The sequence below is a fragment of the Neolamprologus multifasciatus genome, chromosome 1 (genome assembly GCF_963576455.1).
Source record: "Neolamprologus multifasciatus chromosome 1, fNeoMul1.2, whole genome shotgun sequence".
Classification (NCBI taxonomy): Eukaryota; Metazoa; Chordata; class Actinopteri; order Cichliformes; family Cichlidae; genus Neolamprologus; species Neolamprologus multifasciatus.
In genome coordinates this window covers 5,953,049-5,979,137 of record NC_140439.1, presented here as the reverse complement: position 1 = coordinate 5,979,137, position 26,089 = coordinate 5,953,049, and the positions used below count along the sequence as shown (strand labels likewise).

At 40.3% G+C, this 26,089-nt stretch overlaps 2 protein-coding genes and 1 long non-coding RNA gene across 4 annotated transcripts in view; 2 read left to right on the top strand and 1 right to left on the bottom strand.

The window, feature by feature from the left end:
* LOC146525206 (uncharacterized) overlaps positions 1 to 26,089 on the top strand; it is a 374,600-nt gene that overhangs the window by 319,735 nt on the left and 28,776 nt on the right. The window lies entirely within an intron of this gene.
* selenos (selenoprotein S) lies at positions 930 to 14,843 on the bottom strand. 2 transcript variants are annotated; one of them, XM_085165653.1, is made up of 6 exons: positions 14,548 to 14,843; positions 14,156 to 14,281; positions 11,020 to 11,126; positions 10,840 to 10,929; positions 8,840 to 8,909; positions 930 to 1,558 (listed from the first exon to the last, which is right to left on the bottom strand). In XM_085165653.1, exons 1-6 carry the CDS (start codon positions 14,639 to 14,641, stop codon positions 1,470 to 1,472), a joined length of 576 nt encoding a protein of 191 aa, XP_085021779.1. In that variant the 5' UTR covers positions 14,642 to 14,843; the 3' UTR covers positions 930 to 1,469. The 2 variants fall into 2 exon arrangements, 1 of the variants encoding a protein (XP_085021779.1); XR_014874978.1 differs by having other exon boundaries at positions 930 to 3,753; positions 4,252 to 10,929.
* chsy1 (chondroitin sulfate synthase 1) overlaps positions 18,116 to 26,089 on the top strand; it is a 29,371-nt gene continuing 21,397 nt past the window's right edge. The window contains exon 1 of the mRNA XM_085165200.1: positions 18,116 to 18,800. Coding sequence (XP_085021326.1) covers positions 18,478 to 18,800 — 323 coding nt within the window. The 5' untranslated portion in view covers positions 18,116 to 18,477. The remainder of the gene's footprint in view (positions 18,801 to 26,089) is intronic.

The following is a 26,089-nucleotide window of genomic DNA, read 5'->3' as shown; positions in this document are numbered from 1 at the left end:
GACACAACAGAGCTTCGAGATGAAACATTTGTGTGTGAAATGGCGTTTCTGTGCAACATCACAACCTGCAGCTGCAGGGACGGGGGCGTGTCATCTCTGATATGTGCAGTACGGTGACGGCGTTTAAAACCAAGCTGAGTCTGTGGGAGACGCAGATGCAGAAAGACAACTCGAGCCACTTCCCGGCTGCCAGACCACAAAAGAGAAGCTCTCTACCGCTCAACATACTCGCCGCCGATTTGCTGACTTTGAAGCTCAAAGAAGCAGGTTTGAACTACTTGCCATCCTTTTGGAGTTGATGTGGAAAGAGCACCACCAAACCTCCAAATGGAGCTGATTGAGCTCCAGTGCAATGACACGCTGAGGGAAAAATATGAGAGAGGGCGCTGCTGAGTTTGCACGTTTCATCATCCAAGCTGCTCAGACGCTCTCCATGTTGGGCAGCACGTACCTGTGTGAACAATTGTTCTCTTTGATGAAGCTAAACAAAACATCACACCGGAGCCGTCTTACTGATAAACACCTCGACTCAATCCTGAGGATTTCCTCAGCTCAGAGCCCGAACATTGATGAACTCGTACAACAGATGAGACACCACCAAGTCTCAGGTTCAGACAAGTGAGCAGAACATTTACGTATTTTTAGTTTTTAATTCAGTTACATCTTTTACATTTGTTTCTACAAGACGAGATTTTTCTTTGAAGGATTGTTTTGTCTGTGTGAAATGGAACAAAAAGCTCCAGGTTATTTCCTGTGATAAGTAAAAGAACGGCTGTTTTACTTTTCACACTACAGTGTTCAGACTCAGCCATTTGTCTTTAAGAACACTGTGGTGTTACTGCTTCAGTAACAACATTCAGCTCTTTAAAGATATGTTTCCACATTACACACAATGTAAATAATACAGTAACTGTTAATAAGACAACACATTTAAAATCCTGCAGACTGTATTCTTTATTGTATGCAAATGAGCACAACAATGTACAGAACCTCCATTTTTATATATCAATTTTTCAACGATATAATCCGAAAGTTCAATTTCATTCTGTTTTATGCACCAGCTAGAGTCCTGGATATAAACTATTAGCTATAGTGGCACATTTAGGTATAAACAAAATAAAATATATAAGGACACCCCCCCCCCCCCCCCCCCCACACACACACACACACACACACACGCACTCACACACACTGGTTGTGTGGAAATCATCAGCCAACCCTACTGGTTATAACCCTTTATAGGAATGGCTTCATGACAAGCAGATAATTGTCAGTTCAGTTATCGACTAAAAGAGAAATAAGATGCAGGTACATGTCATTAATTATGCCAACTGATCAACAACTATGAAGTATTCTGAACTCTAAGAAAGCATGGGATAGGTGACATTATCAGCTTAATTTCCACAGCCAGTGTGTACATCAGGATGTCAGAGGTCAAAGGTCCAGCAGTCCAGCGCCTCCAACCTTCTTTAACCTCATCCACCAGACGAGGGTCCTCTCCTGCCAGGTCTCCAGGAACAAGAACCTCCTCCTCCCTGTCCAGTGAGGGGATTGTAATCTGTAAAACATGCAAAGAAGAAAGGAAGCAGACAAGAAACATTTAACACATATTAAAACTGTTTATTAAGCTTTTTGTTGGTTTTTTGAGTTTTTGCTTTAATAAACGATCTGTTCTTAAAGCCAATATTCCAGTGGGGGGAAAATTATTTGATCATTTGTTCACTTTCAAACTTCTTTTCAAGTTTGCTCACCTCCAAAGAAAAAAAAGTGTCTCTAATTTTTGATGGTAATTTCATTCATTTAATTTCTTAATGATATAGAGAGAATATCAATGAAAATGTCTTGATGCAGTTAACTACCTGATGACCTGGATGACTGAGAACATTCACTTGATGCAGTTAAGGAAATTCCAAGTTGATTCGGTTCCTCTGGATATAAAGTTTTGTGGGAGAAACGTTTCATCATCATCAGGTGACGTCTTCAGTCTCAGCTGACTGCAGGTTTCAATCTTATAAACAGGACATTTGCATAATGACTGAAACCAGCCCACTGAAGGAACAATGGGCTGGGAGGTCAGTTCCTTAATCATTAATATGCAAATTCTCATGACCATAGATCAACAACCACTGATCAAAGCTCACTGATCAATAACCATGAGTACCATTCACAGAGAGTTGGGGAATGGCTGCAATCACAGCATGTAAGATGGTGACAGATGTACCCTTAGGCCCCCTCCTCCATTCAGAGATGGTCTTTCCCTTTTCACGTACATGGCCTCCTTGACTCCGCCCTCAAACTCAATGTGTATATTGTCATCATTGAAAAAGTTTCCACAACGTCACATGATACTGTCAGACTGAGCGGACGGTCTTTCCTCAGCTCCCACTGGTACATGTTCATGTTTAATGATTCCTACTTTCTGTACAACCTTGAAAAAGACGCCTCCCACAAGAGCTGCAAAATCTGCATCCAACAAATCTCCTGAAAAGTCAGAAGTGAACGAGGGCTAAGGAGGTCTGATCATTCATTAGTAAGTATAACTATTTACCTGCCTGATTTTGACCCTTATTCACACCAGCGGAGGATGACTCCATATTTAACAAATAGTCCTGTATTTATTGAGTTTATCACAGTGGAATGTTTTTATATAAGTCCGTCGACAAGAAGCTTGGTGAGGCGGTGACGACTGTGATTATTCAGAAACAGAAGAAACATCAATAACCCAAGGTCTGGAGCTACATGCATCCTTGCTCATGGTGTGAGGACGACCATGAAAAAGGAGGTGGATCCGCCCTGAACTACACAAGAGGAGCTTGTTAATGATCTAAAAGCTGTTGGGACCAAAGTCACCAAGAACACTGCTAACACATTATGCCATATTAGACTTATCTTGCAGCACCCACAAGATCCCCCTGTGGCGTTGCATATACGCATATATTTCTAAGACTATCAGTTCTTTTCTAAATGCACCACAGTCGACCACCCTGAAAGCCTTTGCTGACATATGTAATCAGTTCCTTTCTTTGTAAACAAGGTTGAGTCCATCAGGTCAGGAATAGTATTTTCTACACAATCATTTCTTGGGATTGAAGCGTTTTGAGAAATAAACAGAAATAAAACGCTAAGGCTGAGTTATTGGTGATCGATCAAACAGGACTTTGTTTTAATACATGATCTAAAAATGGCTGCCACACATCAAAGAAATGACTAAGTTTGTAAGTTTGTCCGCTAATGTAACCTAATCCTCTCCATATGCAGCAGAGCAGCCAGTTCTGTCAGCCACATTTTGAATTGAGGTACAATATCCGACTTCCAGAGAGTCAAGATCATTTTCTTAGCAATTACGTTTCCGAACAAAACTGTAGTTTGTGCAGCAGAGCTGAGGTGTAAAAGGGAAGAGGAAGATCCAAACAATGCAGTTATTGGGTCCGGCTCTAATGTGCAATTATAGATACCAGAAAAACATTTAAAAATGTCCAACCAATAGTTCTGCAATTTGGGACAAGTCCAAAATAAATGAGTGAGAGAGCCTCAAGTTTACAACGATCACATGTTGGACTGATAGAAGGAAAAATCCTGTGCAGTTTAGTTTTTGAGTAATGAAGTCTGTGAAGCACTTTGAATTGAATTAACTGATGCCTTACATTTATAGAGCAACAATGGATCCTACACAGACTCCTCTCCCACACCTCAAACCAAACCAAGCTCCTCCTCCCACGCCATCTTCAAAAAGTCAGATTTAAAATTTAAATACTCAGAAAAAGCTTTCACAAAACCAGAAACCAACTTTTTAGAATCCGGGGAACTCAGGAGTGTAAATATTGACCCCTCTTCCAGAAGAGATGGAAAATTAAGGATACTCTGACGAACATAGTTTCTTATCTGTAAATAATGAAACAAATGTGACGCACGGAGAGAGAACTTGTTCTGCAACTGAGTAAATGATGCAAACTGCCTGTCAATATATAAAACTTTGAGAGTAATAATACCTTTCTGTGTCCAGACCTCAAAAGAGGCGTCTAAACATGAGGATGGAAATGCATGATTACAATATATTGGAGTATGGATCGAAGTGTCTGGTAGAGAACAACCTTTTTTGATCTGACTAAAGATTTTAACGCAGTTCGAAACTATAAAATTATTGACCTTGGTTCACGGATTAGAGGACGAAAAAAGGAGAGCAGGGAGGGAACTATTCTCAACCCCACCACTCTCTATGACCACCCGGGGTGGGGTATCGGCAGACATGACCTTTTTGTACCCTTCCTGCCAGTGAGCAAGAGTTCTAGCATTTGCAGCCCAATAATAAACCTGAAACAGTGGCAGAGCAAATCCACCCTTAAGTTTAGACTTACATAGATGAACTTTTGATATCCTGTGAGTTTTAAAGCCCCAAACAAATGGTAATACTACTGAGTCGACCACTTTAAAAAATTGCTTATTCAAAACAATAGGTGAGTTTAAAAATAAATATAGAAATTTAGGAAGGGAAACCATTTTAATTACATCAATGCGACCTACCATGGAAATAGGGAGAGCGCTCCATTTCTCAATGTCCTTTTTCAATTTTTCAACTTGTTCTAGATAATTCAACTTAAAGATCAATTTAGGATCCTTAGGCAAAATAACACCCAAGTATTTCAATCTGTCTGTAATTTTAAAAGGCAAACTTTTCAAAAAATCAACATCCAAGTTTGCAGTTAAAGCCACAAACTCACTCTTCTGCCAATTAATTGTATAACCTGAGATTTCCCCAAACGACCTCACCACATGTAAAAGTACAGGAACAGATCGCTCAGGATTCGACAAGAACAAAACAACATCGTCTGCATATAAAGAACCAGCTGCTCTTTGTTGACTTTAGTTCTACTGTAACTGACACAGACGGACAGTAAAACTGCTGGATATTGGACTTCCTTTTACCAACTGCTGCTAGATCAGACATTTCTCTTGGCCTGTACAGAGAGTTAGAGTGGGACCTCATCTTTCATCGGCCCTCAGCCTTTACACCGGCTCTCCACGAGGCTGTTTACTAAGTCCCTACTGAGCACACATGACTCTGTCAGTACCCAACCAAGACAATGCAGTCATCAAGTTCACAGATGACACCACCGTTGTGGGGGAGACGGCGTACAGAGCTGAGGCTCAGATGCTATTGGATTGGTGTGCAGACAACAACCTGGTGTTGGACTTCAGAAGGACGAGGCCAGTGCTACAGCCCATCAGCATCAACAGGAAGTGTTTGGAAAGGTGTCCAGTTTCAAGTTCCTGGGTGTGCACATAGACACAGACCTCCAATTGAGCTCAAATACCTGAGAGGTTTTAAAGAAGGCCCAACAGCATCCTCCAAAAATGGACCTGAAGAGGGAGCTGCTTATTGTCTTGTACTGTTGTGCCATTGAAAGTGTGCTGACATACTGTATCTCCAGCTGCACCATGGCCCAAAAAAACCACTGGACTGCCTCTGCACCTCCCTAAAGGACCTATACAGCGCTTGCTGCGCTTGCAACATCCTACAGGACTGCACACACCCAGGACTATGGGTGTTTAAGTTGCTGCTGTCTGGCAGGAGATTCAGGCTGAGGTCACAGACAAACAGACTCAGCCTTTACAACAAGGCAATAGCCCGAACCAATGCTAACAGCTGACCTGATCAGCTACCTCCCTGGGCTTTTCTGGTAGGAAATAATGTGCAATAAACATTCATTATTTCTATATTAGGCCATACCTATTTGCACTTTTTATCCAATCTAAACTTTACTGTGCTCTGTTTTGCTGTGTTCAGTTGTGTGTAGTGCTGACGTGGGACGATTGTCCAATTTCGATATACTACTGTAAGTATGAATGTGCAATGATAATAAAGAGTTATCTTATCTTATTGTGCAATCAAAGCTTCATTATGATCACAGCCCCTTAACCTGAATGTAGGGAATAACCAAGCAAAACGACGATGACGATGAATAAATAAACACTTTAATAACACAACTTGTTAAATGTATTACGTAGTAGAATAGAATAGAATAGAATAGAATAATCCTTTAATTGTCCCACAATTGGGAATTTGGTACATCTTAACAGTAGTTTTACTAATAATGTGTGGATTACATACATGGGTTTAAAATGCAGTAAAGTGCCTGCTGTAACTCTCCTTCTGCACCGCTCTGATAAATAGCTGCAGTACGAGACCGTTAAGAGAGCGCAGACTGTCATTACCATCACAGCAGATTCTTTCGTCACACATCAGGTGATCGTTCGAACAGCTCCCCCACAGAAGGCCAACGACTCCACGTGTAGACCATAGTCCATGAATCATTGACAGGAAGTATTTACAGAACACGGTTATGAAACCAATCCTTTTCTTTGTATTTTCCCCAACTTCCCGAAGTTCAAATTAGAGACGGCACAATACCACTTTCTTATGTCCGATACCGATATCCTAAATCTGGATATCTGCCGATACCGATATGAATCCGATATAGTGTCATTTTTAATATCTTGCTGCATTTTGTATAAGTTCATACTCAAGTTTAAATAAACAAACACTAAAGCTATTCTGTTATATCTGTATGTAAAAAATACACTGCACCCAAAATATTTCATAGATCAGCAACACTGATCAATCTAATAGTTAAACCTGCTCCATCCTCCCTATTCTGGTATTTTAAAGAGTACTTAGCAGAAATATTAAGCAACCTAACTAATAGGGTTGCAAACTCCCAGCAAAATAAAATAGGGAACCACCCTCTTCCTCATGATGCTTAATCAATGTAATCAACTTTAATTTGATGCAGGGTGAAAAAAATTCACAGAAATAAATTATTTTTCAAGAATAATTAAATAGATTCAACATCTTTCTTCAACAGAATTACAGACTGCACAGATGGTACCTTCCCAAAGGAAAAAGTACTACTACTAAAAAGTACTAGGGTATATTAGACTTAACAGTTACTATATACAGTAATGGACTTCTATACATTTTACAACAGATTAAAACTTTGGGTGTAAGATTCAGATAATTATTAAATAATTAAAAGCTAGATATTTTAAATGAGAATAAGAAAGAAAAGTATGTCTTTGTGCCCCCTTTTGCCTGTTCATGCCCTATCGGCCCCCCTGGCTAAACTTTGCTAGATCCGCCCCTGCACAGTTACCAGCCGTCAGCTGCATAGAAAAAGATCCTGGTCTAGAAAGTAATATTAAATATATTCTAACAACAGCTTATCAAGCTTAATAGTGCTGCTGTTGTTCAGCCGCTGGTTTCCTCTTTCTGGTGAGAAGTGGGCCAAAAACAAAGAAGAGAGACGGACTCGCGACAGAAAAGCCGATCAGCTGATCATTAAGCAGTTTCACGATTGAAGTAGCAGCAGGAGAGAGAGAGAGAGGCAGTTGCTCTATATATCGGTTGTTAAGCTAAACGCGGGAATGCTTTACAAACATTCAGAGATGAACTTACACACTTGCTTTACTTCTCTCTGAGATAACTTCCTCGGAGATGAAATGTTTGCTAGCAGGCTACAAATACACGCAGCCGCTCTATCATGTGACCACACTGCTCCGGCTCGCCATGTCGCCAAGTTTTGTGAGGTGCTTTTTTGATATTTAATGGATCGGATTACATTTTTTATTTCTCTCCGATATCCGATCCAGTAATTTGGGTCAGTATCGGACCGATACCGATACGTAATATCGGATCGGTCCATCTCTAAACCTAACTAATAGGGTTGCAAACTCCCAGCAAAAAAAATAGGGAACCACCCCCCACCCTCCACCTCGTGATGCTTAATCGATGTAATCAACTTTAATTTGATGCAGGGGGAAAAAATGCACAGAAAGAAATTATTTTTCAAGAATAATTAAATAGATTCAACATCTTTCTTCTACAGAACTGCAGACTGCACAGATGGTTCCCAAAGGAAAAAGTAGTATAGCTTACTAGGGTATATTAGACTTAACAGTTACTATATACAGTAATGGACTTCTATATATTTTACATCAGATTAAAACTTTGGGTGTCAGATAATTATTTATTAAAAGCTCGACATTTTAAATGAGAATAAGAAAGAAAAGTATGTCTTTGTGCCCCCTTTTCCTGTTCATGCCCTATCGGCCCCCCTGGCTAAACTTTGCTAGATCCGCCCCTGCACAGTTACGTCAGCTGTAGAAAAAGATCCTGATGTAGAAATAATATTAAATAAATTCTAACAACAGCTGATCAAGTTTAAACGTGCTGCTGTTGTTCAGCCGCTGGTTTCCTCTTTCTGGTGAGAAGTGAGACAAAAACAAAGAAGAGAGACGATCAGCTGATCATTGATCAGTTTCACGATTGAAGTAGGAGCAGGAGAGAGAGAGAGAGCGAGAGAGGCAGTCGCTCCATATATCTGTTGTTAGGCTTAACGTGGGAATGCTTTACAAACATTCAGAGATGAACTTACACACTTGCTTTACTTCTCTCTGGGAAAACTTCCTCAGAGATGAAATGCCGGATTGCTAGCAACGCTACAAATACAGCCGCTCTATCACGTGACCACACTGCTGCGACGTGCTACGGTTATGAGGCGAGTTAGGTGCTTTTTTGATATTTAATGGATCGGATTACATTTTTTATTTCTCTCCGATATCCGATCCAGTAATTTAGGTCAGTATCGGACCGATACCGATACGTAATATCGGATCGGTCCATCTCTACTTCAAATGAGGGATTTTTGTTTTTCTTAATTTAGTGCCTGTTGTTCAGCTGCCGTGCTTCATTTGCATATGGGGGGGGGGGGGGTGTAACTGTGTTGCCTCCTCAGCACATGTGTCAGTCATATAAACAAATCCTACCTCATCTACTACGTACCTGCATTGCGAAAAGGCTTCTTGTCCTTTGGTTTCAGCATCGTCTGGGATGAGCTGGTCTCCTCAGTGGTCTGCAGCGACACGTATTAGAATTAAATCTTTATTGTCACTGTTACAAGAACAAGAAAAGGCAGTTTGGCATCTCTCCATGTGTGTGAGGAACACAATAGCGTAAGTATTAACTAGGGGTGCACAGATACACAAAATTCACGGTTTGATATTTTTTCGATACAAAAAAATGTTCATGCCTTTTTAATTTGTCATTTATTAAAATTATAAATATATATTTTAACTCAAAAGTACAGTTTTTAAATTTAATGTTGCTGAAACAACAAAATTATTAAAAAATTAAATCTATCTGATGGAGGAATCACTCATCTTTGGTAAAGAGAGTTTATTACAGAGAAATGTCTCTTTCCAAAATAAAAGCTCTACTATACGCTTCTTCTGCTATATTCTCAGCAGCATATTAAACATATCAGGTTTTCACATGAAAACCAAAATAGTTCCAAACGCCAGATATGAATGAGGGTGGGGGAGGTTCAATTTCAGCTAGCGTTGAGGCAGTTGCCATGTTGCCACGAGCTTAGCTTCTGTCCCTGTCACGACCCGATCCACACCGTAACGATAGTTACAGGTCAGAGTATCTGTTGAGATGTTAAGAATAACAAGTATCTCTTAAAATGTTTTCAATAATGAAACATTTAATATAATGAAGACAAAAACGAAAAATAGAAAGATAGCGACGGATCAAGGCTCCCCGATCCTTACTGCGCATGTGCAGATGTTTTCTTCTTCTTCTGTTCGTTTAATAGCAGTGTACTCCTCAGTGTACGAGGATACTGCCACCTGCTGACTGAGCGAATGAACCCTATTGTAAACTGAATTAGCGTCATTACAAACGTGTGTTAAATTTGATTTAGTGATAGTCGAGTGTGTTTATGCTCGTCTGTGTGGAGAGGATTGTTGGAATAGTGATGATGATGATGTCCGCTTACACTGTCAGTTGTCAGTAAACACTTAATCTGGCTGCTGAATCTTCACGTGACATATTACAAAGTCTCTATTATTAACTCTGTAATTCGGCGCCATTCTTCTTATTTTACGGCGCTGTTGTTCAATCGGGGGACGCTCTCTGTTGAGGAGAAAAGCATGAATTTGTTTGTATACAGATTATCCATTGTTTAAATGTCCCGGTAGTCGAAAAGGAGGCAGAGCTGTTGAGAAATGCTAGGAGCTAACTGGGCGCTAACCGTATCATTCAAATATATTGAATGTCGCAATGCTGGCAAAGAGAGGAAGTGACGTAAGATTTGCGCATGCGGGGTACCGATCGGGTTTCCAGTACAGATCGGGTAGCGACAGTCCCACTAGCTTGCGCTGCACTCAGTGCGCTCGACAGTGCAGCCTAGGCGGAGTAGTCGAGCGCAGATCCACTGAGCGCTCAACACAGACAGCATCGTCAGAAGGAAAGTTGATAAAATAAATTAAAAAATTTGTATTGTTCGATACATATGCGTACCGAACCGAAAGCACTGCATCGAACGGTTCAATATCGATACGAGTATCGTTGCACCCCTGATATTTACACAATAACAGACACATTTACATTAGAACAATATGTACGAGTTATACATGAACGTGCACCTGCAGTTGTGCATGTAGCTAAACAGAAAAAAAATCATGAGTTCGAGGAAACTGTAAGTGTAGCTCACATTACGAGGTGAAACACTCGGGAATCAATCTGGAACAAGAAGTAGAAGCCAGTAGACACCTGGCTGTACCCCTTCAACAAACTCAGATCGCTTCTTTGTTTCAATGTGAGGCCACGTCAACAGCTACATGAGTAAATATACTTTAACTTCACAAGCTTTACTGAAACTGTCTAAATAACTTGTTAAATGAACGAGTATCATAACAGCCGCACTTTAAAGAAAAAGACTTGAGGACACACCCTTCCACAGAGCAGCACAAACACAGATGTTTCAGGTGAAAAAGTACCTGAGAGAGTTTTGTAGCTCCTTTATAACTCTTCCCCTGCTGCATGCTCTCCCACATCTCTATTTTCTGCCTCCTCCTCTCCTCTTCTTGCTGTCCACAAATTAAATAAAAACAGTGTTGACATCTGATATTGACAGAAAATCATCCTTCTTTGATTTTTTTACAAATTTACTACTGTACCAGTTTCTGTTTGTCTCTAAAGATGGACGCTTTGGCATCAAGCTCTTCTTGCATCTTCATCCTGGCTGCTGCCACAGCCTCTTCTCTCCTTTCCACCAGTGTTGGATCTTTATGTAACAAACAGAAATCGAAAGTTAAATCAGGACGATGCAATAACATATCTAATAACATATCTAATAACATATCTTCAAGAGAAATACAGGTTACCAAGGGCAGATTGTTCTATATACCTACAGATCAGAACCAGTCAGTCATAATTTTCATAATTTTGAAAAAGTAGTACCCGAAAAATCAGACTTGTGTCTAAGGACTTCCAAGTCAATAATATTGCATGACGTTGTAGCTATCGTACATTACAAGGACAGAGACAAACAAACATGGAAAGAGAAAGAAAAGTTCAGAAATATGTGGAAAAGGTTTTTAAACGTCATGTGTCCCAAATTTGTTTCCAAAGACTTACAAAATGCAAAAACACCAGATCCTCTTTTGATTACATAGAGAACACAGCATCAACTCCTTCCCTGCAGCCACCTGTGTGCACCTCAACCCCCTTTCTTCTCCCGCATGTTTGCACTGAGTTGGAGATGCTCTGTATCTCATTGTACATCTGTATAGTGACAACAAGTGCATTCTATTCTATTCTATTCTTTTCTATTCTTCTCTAAGAATAATCTGTTGTAACTTGAAGCCTGGATGACAACAGTGACCGATACCCACGACCTAAATGGGATTCGATGCATCAAAAAGAGGAAGGACTGGAGAACTTTGACTGGGCCTGTGATCCATTATTGTTGTAAATGATTTAACTCTAATATACCTGATCCAGGGTGAAAATGTAATTGCCCCCAAACCTAATTAATGGTTGTGCAACTCTTGCCAGCAAGAACCCCAGTGGATCATTTTCAGTAACAGCAATGCATATTTGATATCACCTGGGGGGATTTGGGCCCAGTCTTCTTTGCAGACACTGAAGAGTTTGAGGATGTTTAAGTCTGTTTAAGGTCATGTTGAAACATTTTAATCTGACTTTGATCAGGACACTTCAAAAACATATTTTTTTCCTAAATGAATCATTTAGAGGTGTGAGTGTGTTTCAGGTCATTGCCAATAACCCAAGTGTGCTCCAGCTGCAGGGTACAGACTAATTGCTGGAAGTTTTTCTGCAGGATTTTCTGGTACAGAATAGAACCACAGTTTAATCAGCTATGATGTTCAGGTTCGTCTGTTCCACTCTGTCAAATATCCTTCAGCGAGATCCAACGTTAAGTTGCTCTCAGGCAGGCTGCATAAAGCACTTTGAGTGCTCAGTAGAAAAGCACTACATAACAACCAGTCCATTTGCCATGTTTGACTTTTGGTATGATGGTCTTTTTATGAGGCAGCACGGTGGTTAGCACTGTTGCCGCACAGCAAGAAGGTCCTGAGTTCAATTCCACCATCAGGTCTTTCTGTGTGGAGTTTGCATGTTCTCCCCGTGTTTGCGTGGGTTCCCTCCGGGTACTCCGGCTTCCTCCCACCGTCCAAAGACATGCAGCTCGTGGGGATAGGTTCATTGGATAATCCAAATTGCCACTAGCTGTGAATGTGGGAGTGAATGTGAGTGCGAATGGTTGTCTGTCCCTGTGTGTTGGCCCTGCACAGACTGGCGACCTGTCCAAAAAAATGTTCCAGCTTTGTCTCAGGCCACACACTATTTTTCCAGGCAGTCCTTGTCTGCCTTCTGAGCTAGAAGAGTTCTGCAGTTCTTTAGAGGTTGTTCTCGGTTCTTTTGTGACCTCCTCTACATTGATTCAGTCTCTGAGCAATTTTGGTAGGCTGGCCATTTCTGTTTACCACCATTCCAACGTTTCTCTGTTTGTGTATAATGGCTTTTCTGGTGGCTTTGTAAACCTGTCCAGACCAATAAATTTCAATTACTTTATGTATCATCTGCTCTTGATTTTTTTTAAATTGTGTCATGATCTTTTAAGCTACCTCAACTTGTCAGAAAGGTTCTATTTAAGTCATCTTAAGACTGAGCTTCTCTCCTTTAGGGCGCGAGTATGTCCTCTACATTCGTCGCTTTGCGCACTTGCAATATCATAATATCGTTGCAATATCATCAGCACAGGAAGTCACTGCAGGGTTCTACTGAACGATAGGCATTACCGCCACATACACGCTTTTATAGGAAGAGAAGAAGTCAAAATAGGAAGCGAAGTCTTTGAGGAGTGCTTTTTGCAAAGAGTTTTCCACAAAGCCTCATGGTTTAAAAAGTCTTTCTACATCTCTAAATGTATACATTTGTATATCCCCAAGTTTCTGTGGTGGATTTAATTAAAACCATTACAGTCAGGGAAAAAATATTTGAACCCTAATTCATTTTGTAAGTTTGCCCACTAACAAAGAAAGGATCAGCCTATAATTTCACTGGTAAGGTTATTTAGACAGTGAGATTCAGGACAATCACAAAAATGCATTTCATTCGCGCTCAATGGATGTGGCGCAACACACCGGGTTACAAAAATGGCTGAAGCGCCACACAATGTGACGTTAAACTCAGAGAACGAACCAGTTAAAGGTGGTCAGCACCATACCTCCCTTGTGGGAAGAAAACAAATTTCCACCGCTTGGATCCGAGATCTCATTCTTTTGATGACGACCCAGAGTTTGTGACCATACACGAGGACAAGAATGTAGATCCACCAGTAAATGATCCAGCTGGAGGTAACAACTTGTTCCTTTCATCACTTTATCTGGTTCTGCTGGAGGTTTCTTCCTGTTAAAAGGAAGTTTTTCCTTCCCACTGTCGCCAAAGTGCTGCTCATAGGGGGTCATATGATTGTTGGGTTTTTCTCTGTATCTATGAAGCGCCTTGAGGCGACTTTTGTTGTGATTTGGCGCTATATAAATAAAACTGAATTGAATTGAATTGAATTGAATTTTATCTGGCTGAAGACCATAACCTCAAACTTAGAGGTGCTACTTCACACTCAGCTGTTAATTGCCACAGAGCGTCCTCCACCCACGAGGAACAAGCTCTCACTGTCCTGCTGTAGCATCAGATTGTTTACTAGAAGCTGCACTTTCTGCTGATGTAACTCTTATCTTTGTAATCCTGTAGTTGGTATACTAATATAAAGTGAGTTGTGCTGACCTTGTGAGGCTGGTGGCGCTGGGCTGTGCTGGCTCGATCTCCTCTTGTTCAGGTGCAGAATGAGCAGGTAGAACATCACAGCTCCAAACACCAGGAACCAGCCATACTGGGCCACGAACTCCTCAACTACAGTCATTCAATTACAACAGAAATAAACAATAATCGAAGTAGCTGTGATATTTTTAACAACGAAACGATGGAAACGACATTTTTTCCAATAAATACAATCTTAAAAGAATAAAATAGTAAATATTTGGGGGTTTATCTACAGCTCAACATGTCGCCTTCATCCCACCTTAACGTGAGCTACGACAGATACGTCTTACGAACGTTAGTAACTGTGTTCCTTATTCTTTATTGTTTAAGTTGGTTAATTAAACGTACAAGCTTACCCGTCAGGCTTAGGGAACTCAAGTCTTGGTTTTTTAAGGGCGGCTTCTTCACATGGAAAGTGGACTCGTCGTCTTCGATCGTTACATCATCCATCCCGCACTGAAACGAGCTTCCGGCGCAAACAGCGGCGTACGGAGCAGTCTTCTGTTAGCTCGTATGGTAACTTGTTTCTTTTCCAAAGAGCTTCTTTAAAACTTACTACACAAAATGTAGATGTTATTTACGATGACGTGTTGGCGGAAGCCAGATGAATCATTCGAGCGCACGACCGTGTCACGCAAAAGAGGTCACTTCCTCTTCATACCTTTCACAATAAAAGTTAGAGACACAGATCATCAAACAAATTTAAATATTGGAAAAAGATAACACAAGTAAACACAAAGTGCAGTTTCTACATTATTAAGGTTACAAAAGAGCTCAGAACAACACCAAAGAATACTATATCATCGTCATCAGAAGGGGACAATGCAAAGCAAAGGAAGTCTATGTTTTACCTCGTGGGGTGCAGCGTTGCTGTCGGTGGGTTGTTGCTGATAGTGCTGGAGGGCTGAGACTGTGGACATTAAAATTTCTAAAGGAGAGCTGGTAGCTGATTAAACAAGTGTTATGGGTTAATAATAAAATGCAAAGATCTGTGACATGTGGCTTGGAACCATGAGGCAACAGATAAAATAAAGTGGGAAATAAACTTGGCTCTTCCTGTGACTTACTCTCTTCCTCTCTTCCTCCTTCACTCTCCTCATCTCATCTACCACTGTCTGTTTGCTGTCCATCTGACAACAAAGCACAATTTGTTATTGCATTAATCTGTTATTTTATTATCCACACTTAACAAATCTGCACCATTAATCCATAATAAAGTAATGATAGAAAAATGTTATAGAACCGAAACATTGTAGTTGTGTTTATTATTGTTTTTCTACTTGAACACCTCTGCAATGCAACAGCTGGTACATGTGTTATTGTTACCTGTGCTCTTTGTAATGCAGCTGGTGAGGGATCCACTGTTTCCTCCTCCTCTCCTTACAGGGCCGGTCTGACAGTTTTATATCATGAGTGATCATTTTAAAATATCTATACACATAAAACATGCACACCCACATGCATGTACAGTGACATATTATACCTTCTCCAGAATACTTTACATACTACAGCAACAGGTTTCGATCATGGTGCTGATCCGGAATCATTTCCTTATTATTTATTTCCAGTGCTATAATAATAAAGTAAGAAGAGTTTTTTTGAAAAGTAATAAACATAAAATAATGTATTTGTAATGATTCAGTTTGTTTGACTGTCCACTCGGTGCAAGGCTTTCTGCCTTATTAAATGCTTAAACTTTAAAGATAATAATTTTGCACTTGTCATATTTGAAATATGAATCTAATATAATCTGTTTCTTGATGTATTTTCTTTAAAATAGATGAAATCTCTTCTGCTTGTTGCTTTTCCTCAGTAGTAGTTTCTTAGCAGCTGTTTGACCATAAAGACCTGATTCACACAGTCTCCTCTGAACAGTTGATGTAGAGATTTGTCTGCTACTGGAACTCTGTGTGGCATTTATCTGGGGTGCTGTTTTGTGATTTCTGAGGCTGGTGACTTGGATGAATTTATCCTCAGCAGCAGAGGTGACTCGTGGTCTTCCTCTTCAGGGGCGGTCCTCATGTGAGCCAGTTTTGTTGTAGCGCTTCGTGGTTGTTACGACTGCAATTGGAGACAAATTCAAAGGTTTAGCAATTTTCCAGACTGACTGACCTTCAGTTCTTAAAGTAATGATGGACTGTCGTTCTCTTTACTTAACTGATTGGTTCTTGCCATAATATGATTTCTAATAGCTGTCAAATAGGGCTGTCAGCTGTGTACCAAACAGACATCTGTACAACACAACTGATGGTCCCAACCCCATTAAGAAGAATTATATAAATATAATTGTAAATATTTTGTACAATATAAAAGAAAAAAGAAGACCCAGGACTGTTGAGCAGGTAGAATTTATATCTGACAAGAAAGAGACAACTTTCCTCTCCCAAAATTGCAACAACACCGTATTTCCCAGACATTTGATTGAGTGTTGTTAAAAGAATCCAGGGTGGTATACAATGGTAAATACGGCCCTGGTGGCCCTGATCCATCCATCCATTTTCCTCCTCTTATGCAATTCACAGTCACTTCAGACTGTAAGACCACACTGACCAACCCATGCAACACCTGGACTGGCTACAAGAAAGCCCTCAATCCCTCATATATGAATCCTGGAATGCTTACAACTATAGAAGACGAACAGGACCGAAAGAGTCTTCATCAGGAATTTGATGGGAATGTGGTCAACGACAAAAGAGAGGGATGGTAGTCAAATTGAGGGGATTGTACTGCCAGAAGTCCCGAGGAGTCAGGACTTGCCTTTTACCTCTCTCCCTTTACCCCCAACCAGTTGAAACAGATGGCTGACACTACCTGAGCCGGATTTTACAGGTTTCTTCCTGTTAAAAAGGCTTTTCCTTACCACAAACATGTGATCATTGGGGGGCGTCTGATTTTTGTTATTTTCTCTCTATTATTGCAGGGTCTTTACCTTATAATATAAAGTGTGACTTGCACTATAGAAATAAAATTGAATTGAAATGACATGTATATGGGAGGTGTACTTTGTATTGCAGAATTAAAAGTAAACATGGTGATATTTTGTGCTCAGTATTTTTTATTATCTCAATTGAAAACACAAACAAGAAAAATCTTGAAAATAAATCTTCTTAATTTTTTTTTAAAACTGTTAATAACAAAGGATTTTTGTCATTTACTTTCAGAATGTTCAGTTTGACATTTTTGATAAATAGGGAAACCATTGTTTCTTAAGAGGGTGGTGTGTGTCAAAAAAAAAGACTTTCATGAGGTTTTCCCAGCAGAACGTTGCAGTTCACAGAAACCGTCAGTTTAATGCACGTCAGAAGCGCTTTTTATTGTGACTTATTGACGTGGCCTAAAAAGAAACATGCTGTAAAATCTTCCACAATGAAAACAAGGCAGTTTTCGACGTGGTGACGAACACCACCATAATCACTTGGGGGCGCTAGAGTTCAGAGAACAAGCATGCTGCATTTATGGACGTCAGACTTTCAAAACTTTATTGTGACTTGTTCTTTTATCAGCCACAGATAAAGATAAAAGACAAATCTGAATAAATGACGGTGTAATAAAATGACATACTGATACAAATTTTTGTCTTGGAAAAACGATTTTACGTTAATAGGCTTTTACATGTCACACTTAGCATTATCAGCATGTGTGTACACAATCAAGCAATGCGACTTTTGTTAGAGCAGTTTCACGCAATAACTTGTGCATTAGTGACACTTATAGTCACTAACTATATAACTACTACTGCTTTAATATAAAGTTTTATTAACTATGGCAGAAAGAAGCTACGCTTTGGCTACACAGCAGATGAATTTAGACGTGTGAGTGTGGTTTCACACGCAGTTTAAAGGCAGCACCGTCGGGCCCACGGGGGAGGAGGCGATTAGAAGATTTCTACGGAACTGCCGTTGGGTCAAACCACTGTTAAACCCTTCGCGATCATTCTTCTCGACAGACATTCTTGCCATGTCTAGATAATGGTGAGAGTCGGACCGCTACTGAACGCTAAGTGATAAAAAGCTACTGCGCTTTTCGATCGCTGTTAAATTGGTCCATGATCGGCAGCGGGGGACAGCTTGATCGCCCGAAGGACCAACGACAGAGAATTGTTCAAGTGACGGCTTCAGTAAGACTGTTGCGATGCTACGTAGGCATCTGGAAGAAAAGGGCTTTTCTACCATGAGAGATTGCGCGTGAGCCCGGTTTTGTGGCGGAAAACGAGCTCTGTCGACCCAGTCTTTAGTCTTTGTATCGAGACCATCGAGTCTTGCTTATCGCTTTTACCGACAGAGCTAATGAAGTTTGGGGGAATGGCAGGTCGAAGTCGAAGAGCCTGGTTTAGTGTTCTGTTGGGACTGGTTGTTGGGTTCACACTGGCTTCCAGGCTGATTTTACCCAAGGCGAGTGAGTTGAAGAAAGCTGGACAGAAAAGAAAAGCCAACTCTGCCGGGTGTGGGCTTAACGGGGGTCTCGGAAAGGAGTACGGTGGAGTCTTGTGGCCTGAAGTTAACGGTTCACCGCCGACCGAGAAATCTGCTTCCAGATCGAACAATTTCCTATTTGTTGGTGTCATGACTGCCCAGAAGTACCTGAACAACCGTGCCGTGGCAGCACACAGGTATGTGACTCACAGAACCATGCCCAAACCTCAGTTTAATATAAAAGAAATAAACTTGGAAACGATGGTGCACGGGCCTCTTGTACAGGAGCCTCTTTAGTTAACCGGCTATACGTATTATAACGTGAAACGTAATGATATTTATATGTTACCACAAAAATATGCCACATTATGGCTTATGTGAAATGTATAGCAATGTTCTGTCCGCTACCAGCTCGTATGGAGAGTAAAACTGCTTTAACTTCGGCGTGGTTGTGGCTAAGGAGGTAACGAGATCGTCAGCTGTAGATCAAACTGGATCACGATGAAGTTGATCAGAATTTCTTCTTTTCGTTTTTTTAACATATTAGCAAACATTTGACCCTGTTTTAAGCAGACATACCTGATGGCAAACAGACAGGAACAACCTTTAACTTTTAAAAATATTTTTCTAACAAAAATATCAAAAATCAGTCTCTGCTTGCTGAAAAGTGTGACCAGTTCTTTGAGAGCTTTACTTGCATGTAGTGCCCACTTCAAATTTCAATTGGAGTCAAGTCTGGACATGTACAAGGTAATACCATAAACCCAGTTTTTGTTTTTTCACCTTTCAAGCCATATTTTGGTTAATTTACTGCTGTGCTTAGGACGATGATTCCTTTTTAAAGTTGTAAGTCCAGTTCAGTAGTGATGGGATTTTCGGCTCTTTTTATAGATCCGGCTCTTTCGGCTCGGCTCACTAAAAAGAGCCGGCTCTTTCGGCTCCGAACCGGCTCTTCAGGTTGTTTTGTTGCTTTAATTATTTAATCATTAACAATAATATAAAATTATGCAGAAAAGGAATTACTAAAGTTAAAAAAAGTGGTTTTATTTATATATGTTTATATATGGCCCCTAGAGACAAAGCACGTACAAACTCTAAAGCATATACAAACTCCAAAAAGCACATACAAACTCCAAAACACATTTCTAGCGTTAACTGAACTTCCAAAACAGAGCTACCCAGATCACTTAAATTACACAATTGAAAGCATGTGCGTATTGTTTGTGTATTTATAGACAAGCACTCATATTTATTCAAATAATTTAAAAACAAAATTCATTTACCTGTTATTACCACACACCAAATCCGGTTGTTGATACTTCCTGGCTTGTGTAGCCACTAGGTAACAAAAGCTCAACACTGCACCCTAGCATCCTGGAGCACTTCTGTTGTCTTTTGTACGTGATTCTGAGTTTGTACGTGCTTCTTAGTTTTTACGTGTTTTGGAGTTTGTACGTGCTTCTGAGTTTTTACGTGTTTTGGAGTTTGTACGTGCTTCTGAGTTTTTACGTGTTTTGGAGTTTGTACGTGCTTCTGAGTTTTTACGTGTTTTGGAGTTTGTACATGCTTCGGGGTTTGTAAGTGCGTCTGAGTTTTTACGCGTTTTGGAGTTTTTACGTGTTTTGGAGTTTGTACGTGCTTTGTCTCTAAGGGCCACCATAAATATACTTTATTTATTCACTCCACATAAAATGTAATAAATAAATCATATAATACAAAGAACAACTATTTACATTTTAAACTTTTAACTATTTAAATTTTCAGCTTTTTCCTTTTAAACAAATTTAACGTGAAACAACACAAAACACTGCAAACCACAACACAATTTAATATATATAATAAAATATTAAAACAAAAAGAAGATGCACATTCTCTGTCATATGGGCCTGCATGATTTCTGAATCCTTTATCATCTGCAACTGAAAATAGTGGATGATTACTATACCTTTCTAATGTGACGTTGTTGTCCCTCGCTCTCTTTCTCTCTGGCTCTGTTCCTGTGCTACTGCGAGTGTAACTAACGCCCCTCCCCCCTCTGCCCAGCGCAAGGTACAGGCCGCGCGTGCGGAGTTTAGCGGAAAAAAGGGCGAGAGACAGGATGAGAGAGAGAGAGAAAAAAAAAAAAAAACCTCACGGCTCCCAATAAGGAGCCGGCTCGCGTCGTTCACTTCAAAGAGCCGGCTCTAAGAGGACGACCCATCACTACAGTTCAGTTCAATTAAATTAAATTTACATAGTCCCAATTCACAACAACCTCAAGTCATTTCATATTGGTATAGACCCTACAATTTAGAAGAAAGAGAAAACTGAGTAAAACCCAACAGCCAGATGATCTTTTATGAGCTAGTGGTTACGGACAATGAGAAGTAAAAAATAAAAAATGTTTCAACAGACAGTTCTGGCCATGACCCAGGCGGAAAGAAAAGAGGAAAGTGCTCTTGTTTCTTTAGTAGCACAGTACTGTAGACAGCATCTGTGCCAAAAACTGTAGTTCATCTGGAAGTGATAAGAGCACATGGTACACGTTGTTTTTTTGTTTTGTTTTGTTTTAAATGGTGAAGAAAAAAGATGGAACTGTGACTGCAGTGAACATAAAGCAGTTCATAGTGTAATATAATGTCTGAGTCTGACATGTTGTAAGGGTAAGTATTTAAAAGAAATGTAGCAGTGTTACCTTTCAGGTTACTCTACATTAAAGATTACTTTTATGTTTATTTTTGGAGAGGAACCATATTCCATCAGTTTCAGTGTCATTAAAAGTTTAGATTTACAGTTTGAAATAATCTTTATTGTCCTTTACTGGCCAGTAATTCCCACAGAACTCGACTGTGGTTGTGGTGATGTTGAGGCATAATGTGTAGATAGACACCCTGTATGTGTGTATGTTTGTAGAAAGAGGCACATACATGGTTTCCTAACTTATTTAATAAATAATACCATACACAGTTTGTGACAGTAAAAAAACAAAGTAATACTTTCTCTACATCTTGTAAATTCCTTATGAACTAATACTTTACCATCTTGGACTGAAGCTCTTGGTATTTCTTTTCTTTTTTATATACACTGCTAGGCCTTGATACAGCTCCTCTACTAACTTTCCAAACAATTTAGCTTTTGTCTATGCTTTTACACTAACTTTCTTCTGATTGGCTGTTCCTTACTGTTTCCAGAGTTGAGATGTCCACATCTTCTCTAACTTGTCTCACAGCCTTTGGTATTTCTCAGGCTGCTGGTATAGCTATATCGTCACAACGGGCGTCTTCCTCTGCTTCTCCACAGCTACTATGTCATTGGTCACCTACCATCAGCTTGTCCGTCTATACCTGGAAGTCTCACAGGATTTTAGCTTGGTCATTCTCAACCAGCCTAGGGTGTGTATCCCAGACCTTGGGACTTCTAGACCATACTCAACATAGATGTTCCTTTATACTATGCCAGCCATTTGGTAATGGTGTCCCAGTATGCCCTGTCTGTGCTGAAGTGTGCATCTTTGCACAGGCTGCACCTGGGGTCTTGCCTGGTGTGGTAGACCCCAGACTCTATCGCTCTGGTGCTTAGGGCTTGTTCCTGTGCTGTCTTTCAATCCAACTTTGGTGCAGCCATAGGATTAGCTACTTTTTCTATTGACCGGTGAAACTTGGCGTGCAGCGGCACATGAACAGTTACGGCCATTTTCCTGAAGTACTAATGGCTCTATGTTGTTTTATCCTGCATAGTGCTTTTGGCACTCACTTGTCCTCAGCTTTCTATCTTCGGTGGAGAGTACAGTTATAGGGTGCTGGGCGTGAGAGGAAAGCATCCATACGTAGTAAGGAGCTTTCTTGTCCTGTCATGATGATGTCTAAGGCAGACGTCATCATGACAAGAGCAGGACAGGGAGGAAAAAAGAAAGGTGGGGGATAGGGGGAGACAAAATAAGAGGATAGAGTACTCTGGAAGAAAAAAACAAACCTACAGCGTCTGGAACACAAATTCCAAAATACAGAGACGTATAAATCAGCAATGTTCTTGTAGTGTGAGAGAGAGAGTGTTGAGCCCCTTTTCCATTAGTACCTACTCTGATCAACTCAGATTGAGTGGTTTTCCATTACAATCCAGTACCACCTAATGTTCGTGGTCGCTGTAATGCAGCTTAGCGTTGGTGGCGTAATTAATATGCGACATGAAAGGTACAACAAAGGTGGCCATCGAGGCAAGAATATACCCGCTGCCCGGTCTGACACGGGGAGTGGTGGTTTTGATTTTTGTAAATGAGACGCTCTCGTGACTCATCAAGTGATGCCACTGACCAGCCAATCAGTGGCATGCAGTCAGACATCATCACATCTTTGTACCTGCTCGTATCGCTGTGACCTATGACACCCGAACAGTGACAAGTCCATCCGATCCATACAGCTTCTGCACACCTATCCCAGCAGTAGAAGGAAGCCCCAGATTGGGTGCCCACGTCCACAGCCGTGCTGCCGCATTACAGCCAGCAAAGCCGCATGAATGGCCTTATACACTGTGACCTACGTGGAGCTGACGAAAGGCTTTTTCACAAAACTATTATTCTCGGTCCAGCCAATTTATACCTGGATCTCTAGAGTTACCTGACTGTAGTGGAGTAGTTGTGGCATTTCGAAAGTTACAATTCAGAGGCAGGACTGTTAATTTATCCATCTGGTCCTGGGGCTCTGTTGTTTAGGAGATGCCGTAGGGCTTCATGGAATTTGGATATAGAAAGAGGTGAACCCAGAACCACAATCTGTTCGTCATTTAAGTTTGGTGGATTTGTATTGTTGAGAAAGTTTGCAATGTCAGCATTGGAGGGACTCATCTGTATAAAGTCTTTAAAAGATTCATTTATTTGTTGTCGATCATGAGTAATGTTCCCAGTGGAATCCTTTATAGAATAAATAGTTTTTTTCTTCCTTTTATAGCTTTAACAAGCTCTTTAGCAACGACTTTTCCAGAGTAATATAGTAATACTATGTTTAAGGTCCTCCAAACGCAGCCTTTGCATCAGAAATTTTGTTCTCTCGTTAAATATTTCATTTTATTCTAGTTTTCTCAGGTGGTTAAATATATATGCTCTTGTGGTGAGCATAGGTATATTCTAATGATTTAATTGTTCTATTTCTAATACAAGCGGGGGTGGGGTTCTTTCTTCAATGAGCAGTAAGATAATGTTTTGCCACACATTACTGCTTTTCTTGCTTCCCATAGAACACATGGTGATATTGCTGGTAGGTCATTATTATCTAAATACGTTACCCACTTGTTTTTGAATTATTTAAGGGAATCTTGTTCTTTCATTAATGATGTATTAAATCTCCAGGTCCTCGTGTCAGAGAGACATTGGTTCCATCACTCTCAGCAATCATTCACCAGCGTCTGAGTGTCTGTGATATCACTTATAATTGAGCTGCTAACTAAAGATAATCTAAGTGAGATCGTAAGTGCTGTACTCACCAGCAGTCAGTGTACCAGTGGCCACTCTTTCAGTGACGAGCATTTGCACTACTGGCCAACAATGCTGTAAGTTTTAGTCATTACGTAACTGTACTGTTTAAAAACCTGCAATCGCTGAGACTGAAGAAGTCGCTTGAATGGGTTTTAACTAGAAGCCACATACACTTATTCACACAGCACTTAAATGCCTTAAATGATTTCTCTCACGCTGTGATGGATGCAGCAGGAGATGTTTTGGGGTTTGGTATCTTGTCCAAGGACATTTTAACATGTGCACTGGATAAGGCAGGGATTGAACCACCAACCCTCTAGTTAATACAGTTAGTACCTCCTCAGCTGCAGCCACCCACAAGGAGGACGTCATTAGACTAAAAAACCCAAATAAACCTAATCGAAACTTTAGAAATGGCTGTGTCACCAATCTGGTACACTGGCCAGATATGCAACACCATACTTGTGGTTAGCAAATATGCAATTTGTGGTTAGTATGTTGCCTAAGGATATTTGGCATGTAGACTAGAGCAGCCAGGAATCGAACCACCAACCTCCCATCTAGTAGTGTCTGCTGTAGCCACAGAGCAAAGTCGAATATTAAGGCTAAAAAGATGAGGAAATTGTTGAAGAGGACTTTAGTTACGTGGAGAGTTTTTGGCCATTTGGACAAAGAAGCAGTTCTGCAAACTGTGTCAAAAGTGTTCCCAAAAAGGCAGGTGACACCATAAAATGTTAACATCTTAAGTAGTGCTGCCCTTGCACAGTGCGCAGTTGACAATATACGTGCACAATGCAATCCACAGACGATGCAGAATTTTATTTGCACAGATATACTTTTCCCAGTCCATGCCTTGTGACGCAAAATAAAGTGACACAGTGATATCACCAATGCAGCCGCCCATTTTATTCTAAAAGACACTATACCAGTAAGCACATGTTGGATTTTAAGCATGTTTTTAAAGTAATTGAATTCAAGTTGCCAACTCTGTAGCCATGAACATTTCTTTCAGACGGCCGGTGCCCTGCTGTGAAGAGCTTAAAGAAACAGCTGAACAGCAAAGTCAAACATTGTTACGATTTGTGGTCAGTCACAGGAGCACGTCCAGGGAGAGACTGAGATTACCAAAACGCACCACTGAACCACACAGGAAGTCATTCCTGCCCGTGGCATCTCCCTGCACAACTCCTCCATCTAACACACTGTAAACACTGCAGTAGTTGCAGCCTTTCTGCACATGACGAAGTTTACAGGTCGAATGTTAATCATATATATTCCACCGCTGTAATATTCGTTGTCAATATTCTTGATATTTATATTTGAGTGATTTGTATATATTAGTGCAGCTTGAATTGAACATTTGTCAAATCTGTAACATTCTATCATTTAAATAGTTTAGTCTGTTACTGTTACACTCTTGGGGCAACTGTAACCCACATAATTTTCTCAGGGATTAATAAAGAATTCTGATCTGAAGATGAACCTCACAGTTCGCTTTATTGAGACACTTTTGGATCTCTCGTGTATGTAAATGTATAGATTTTTTTTGTTGTTGTGGTAGGTAAATAACAGAATCGTTGAATTTGTCAGTTTTGTTTATTTTGTCCTTTGTTCACATTAGAAAGTTGTTTCCCAATAATCCAACACAATTTGAATCTATACAAAATAAATTGCACAGTATTGTTTTTTTTGTTTTTGTTTTGCATTAATGTCGGCTGTAGTCATGTGGTCCTGAACAGACAATCTGTTTTTCTACTTTTTGTCACAGTTAACACTTTTGTTTTCAGAATTAAGATTTTAGATTTTCATACATGGTACACTTGTATAATATTCTCTAGTATGTGGTCACTTTGGGAGGTAGAACAGATTGTCTGAAGGTCAGTGGTTTACTCTCTGGCTCTTCCAATCTGCAGGGCTTTATACTCTCTCAGATTCAGCAAAATCTATCGGACAAAGGATGTTCAAAATGGGTCTTGCAGACTCAAAATGCTATAACCTACTGCACAGGCAAATCCTACGAGAACTATATGTATGGTATGG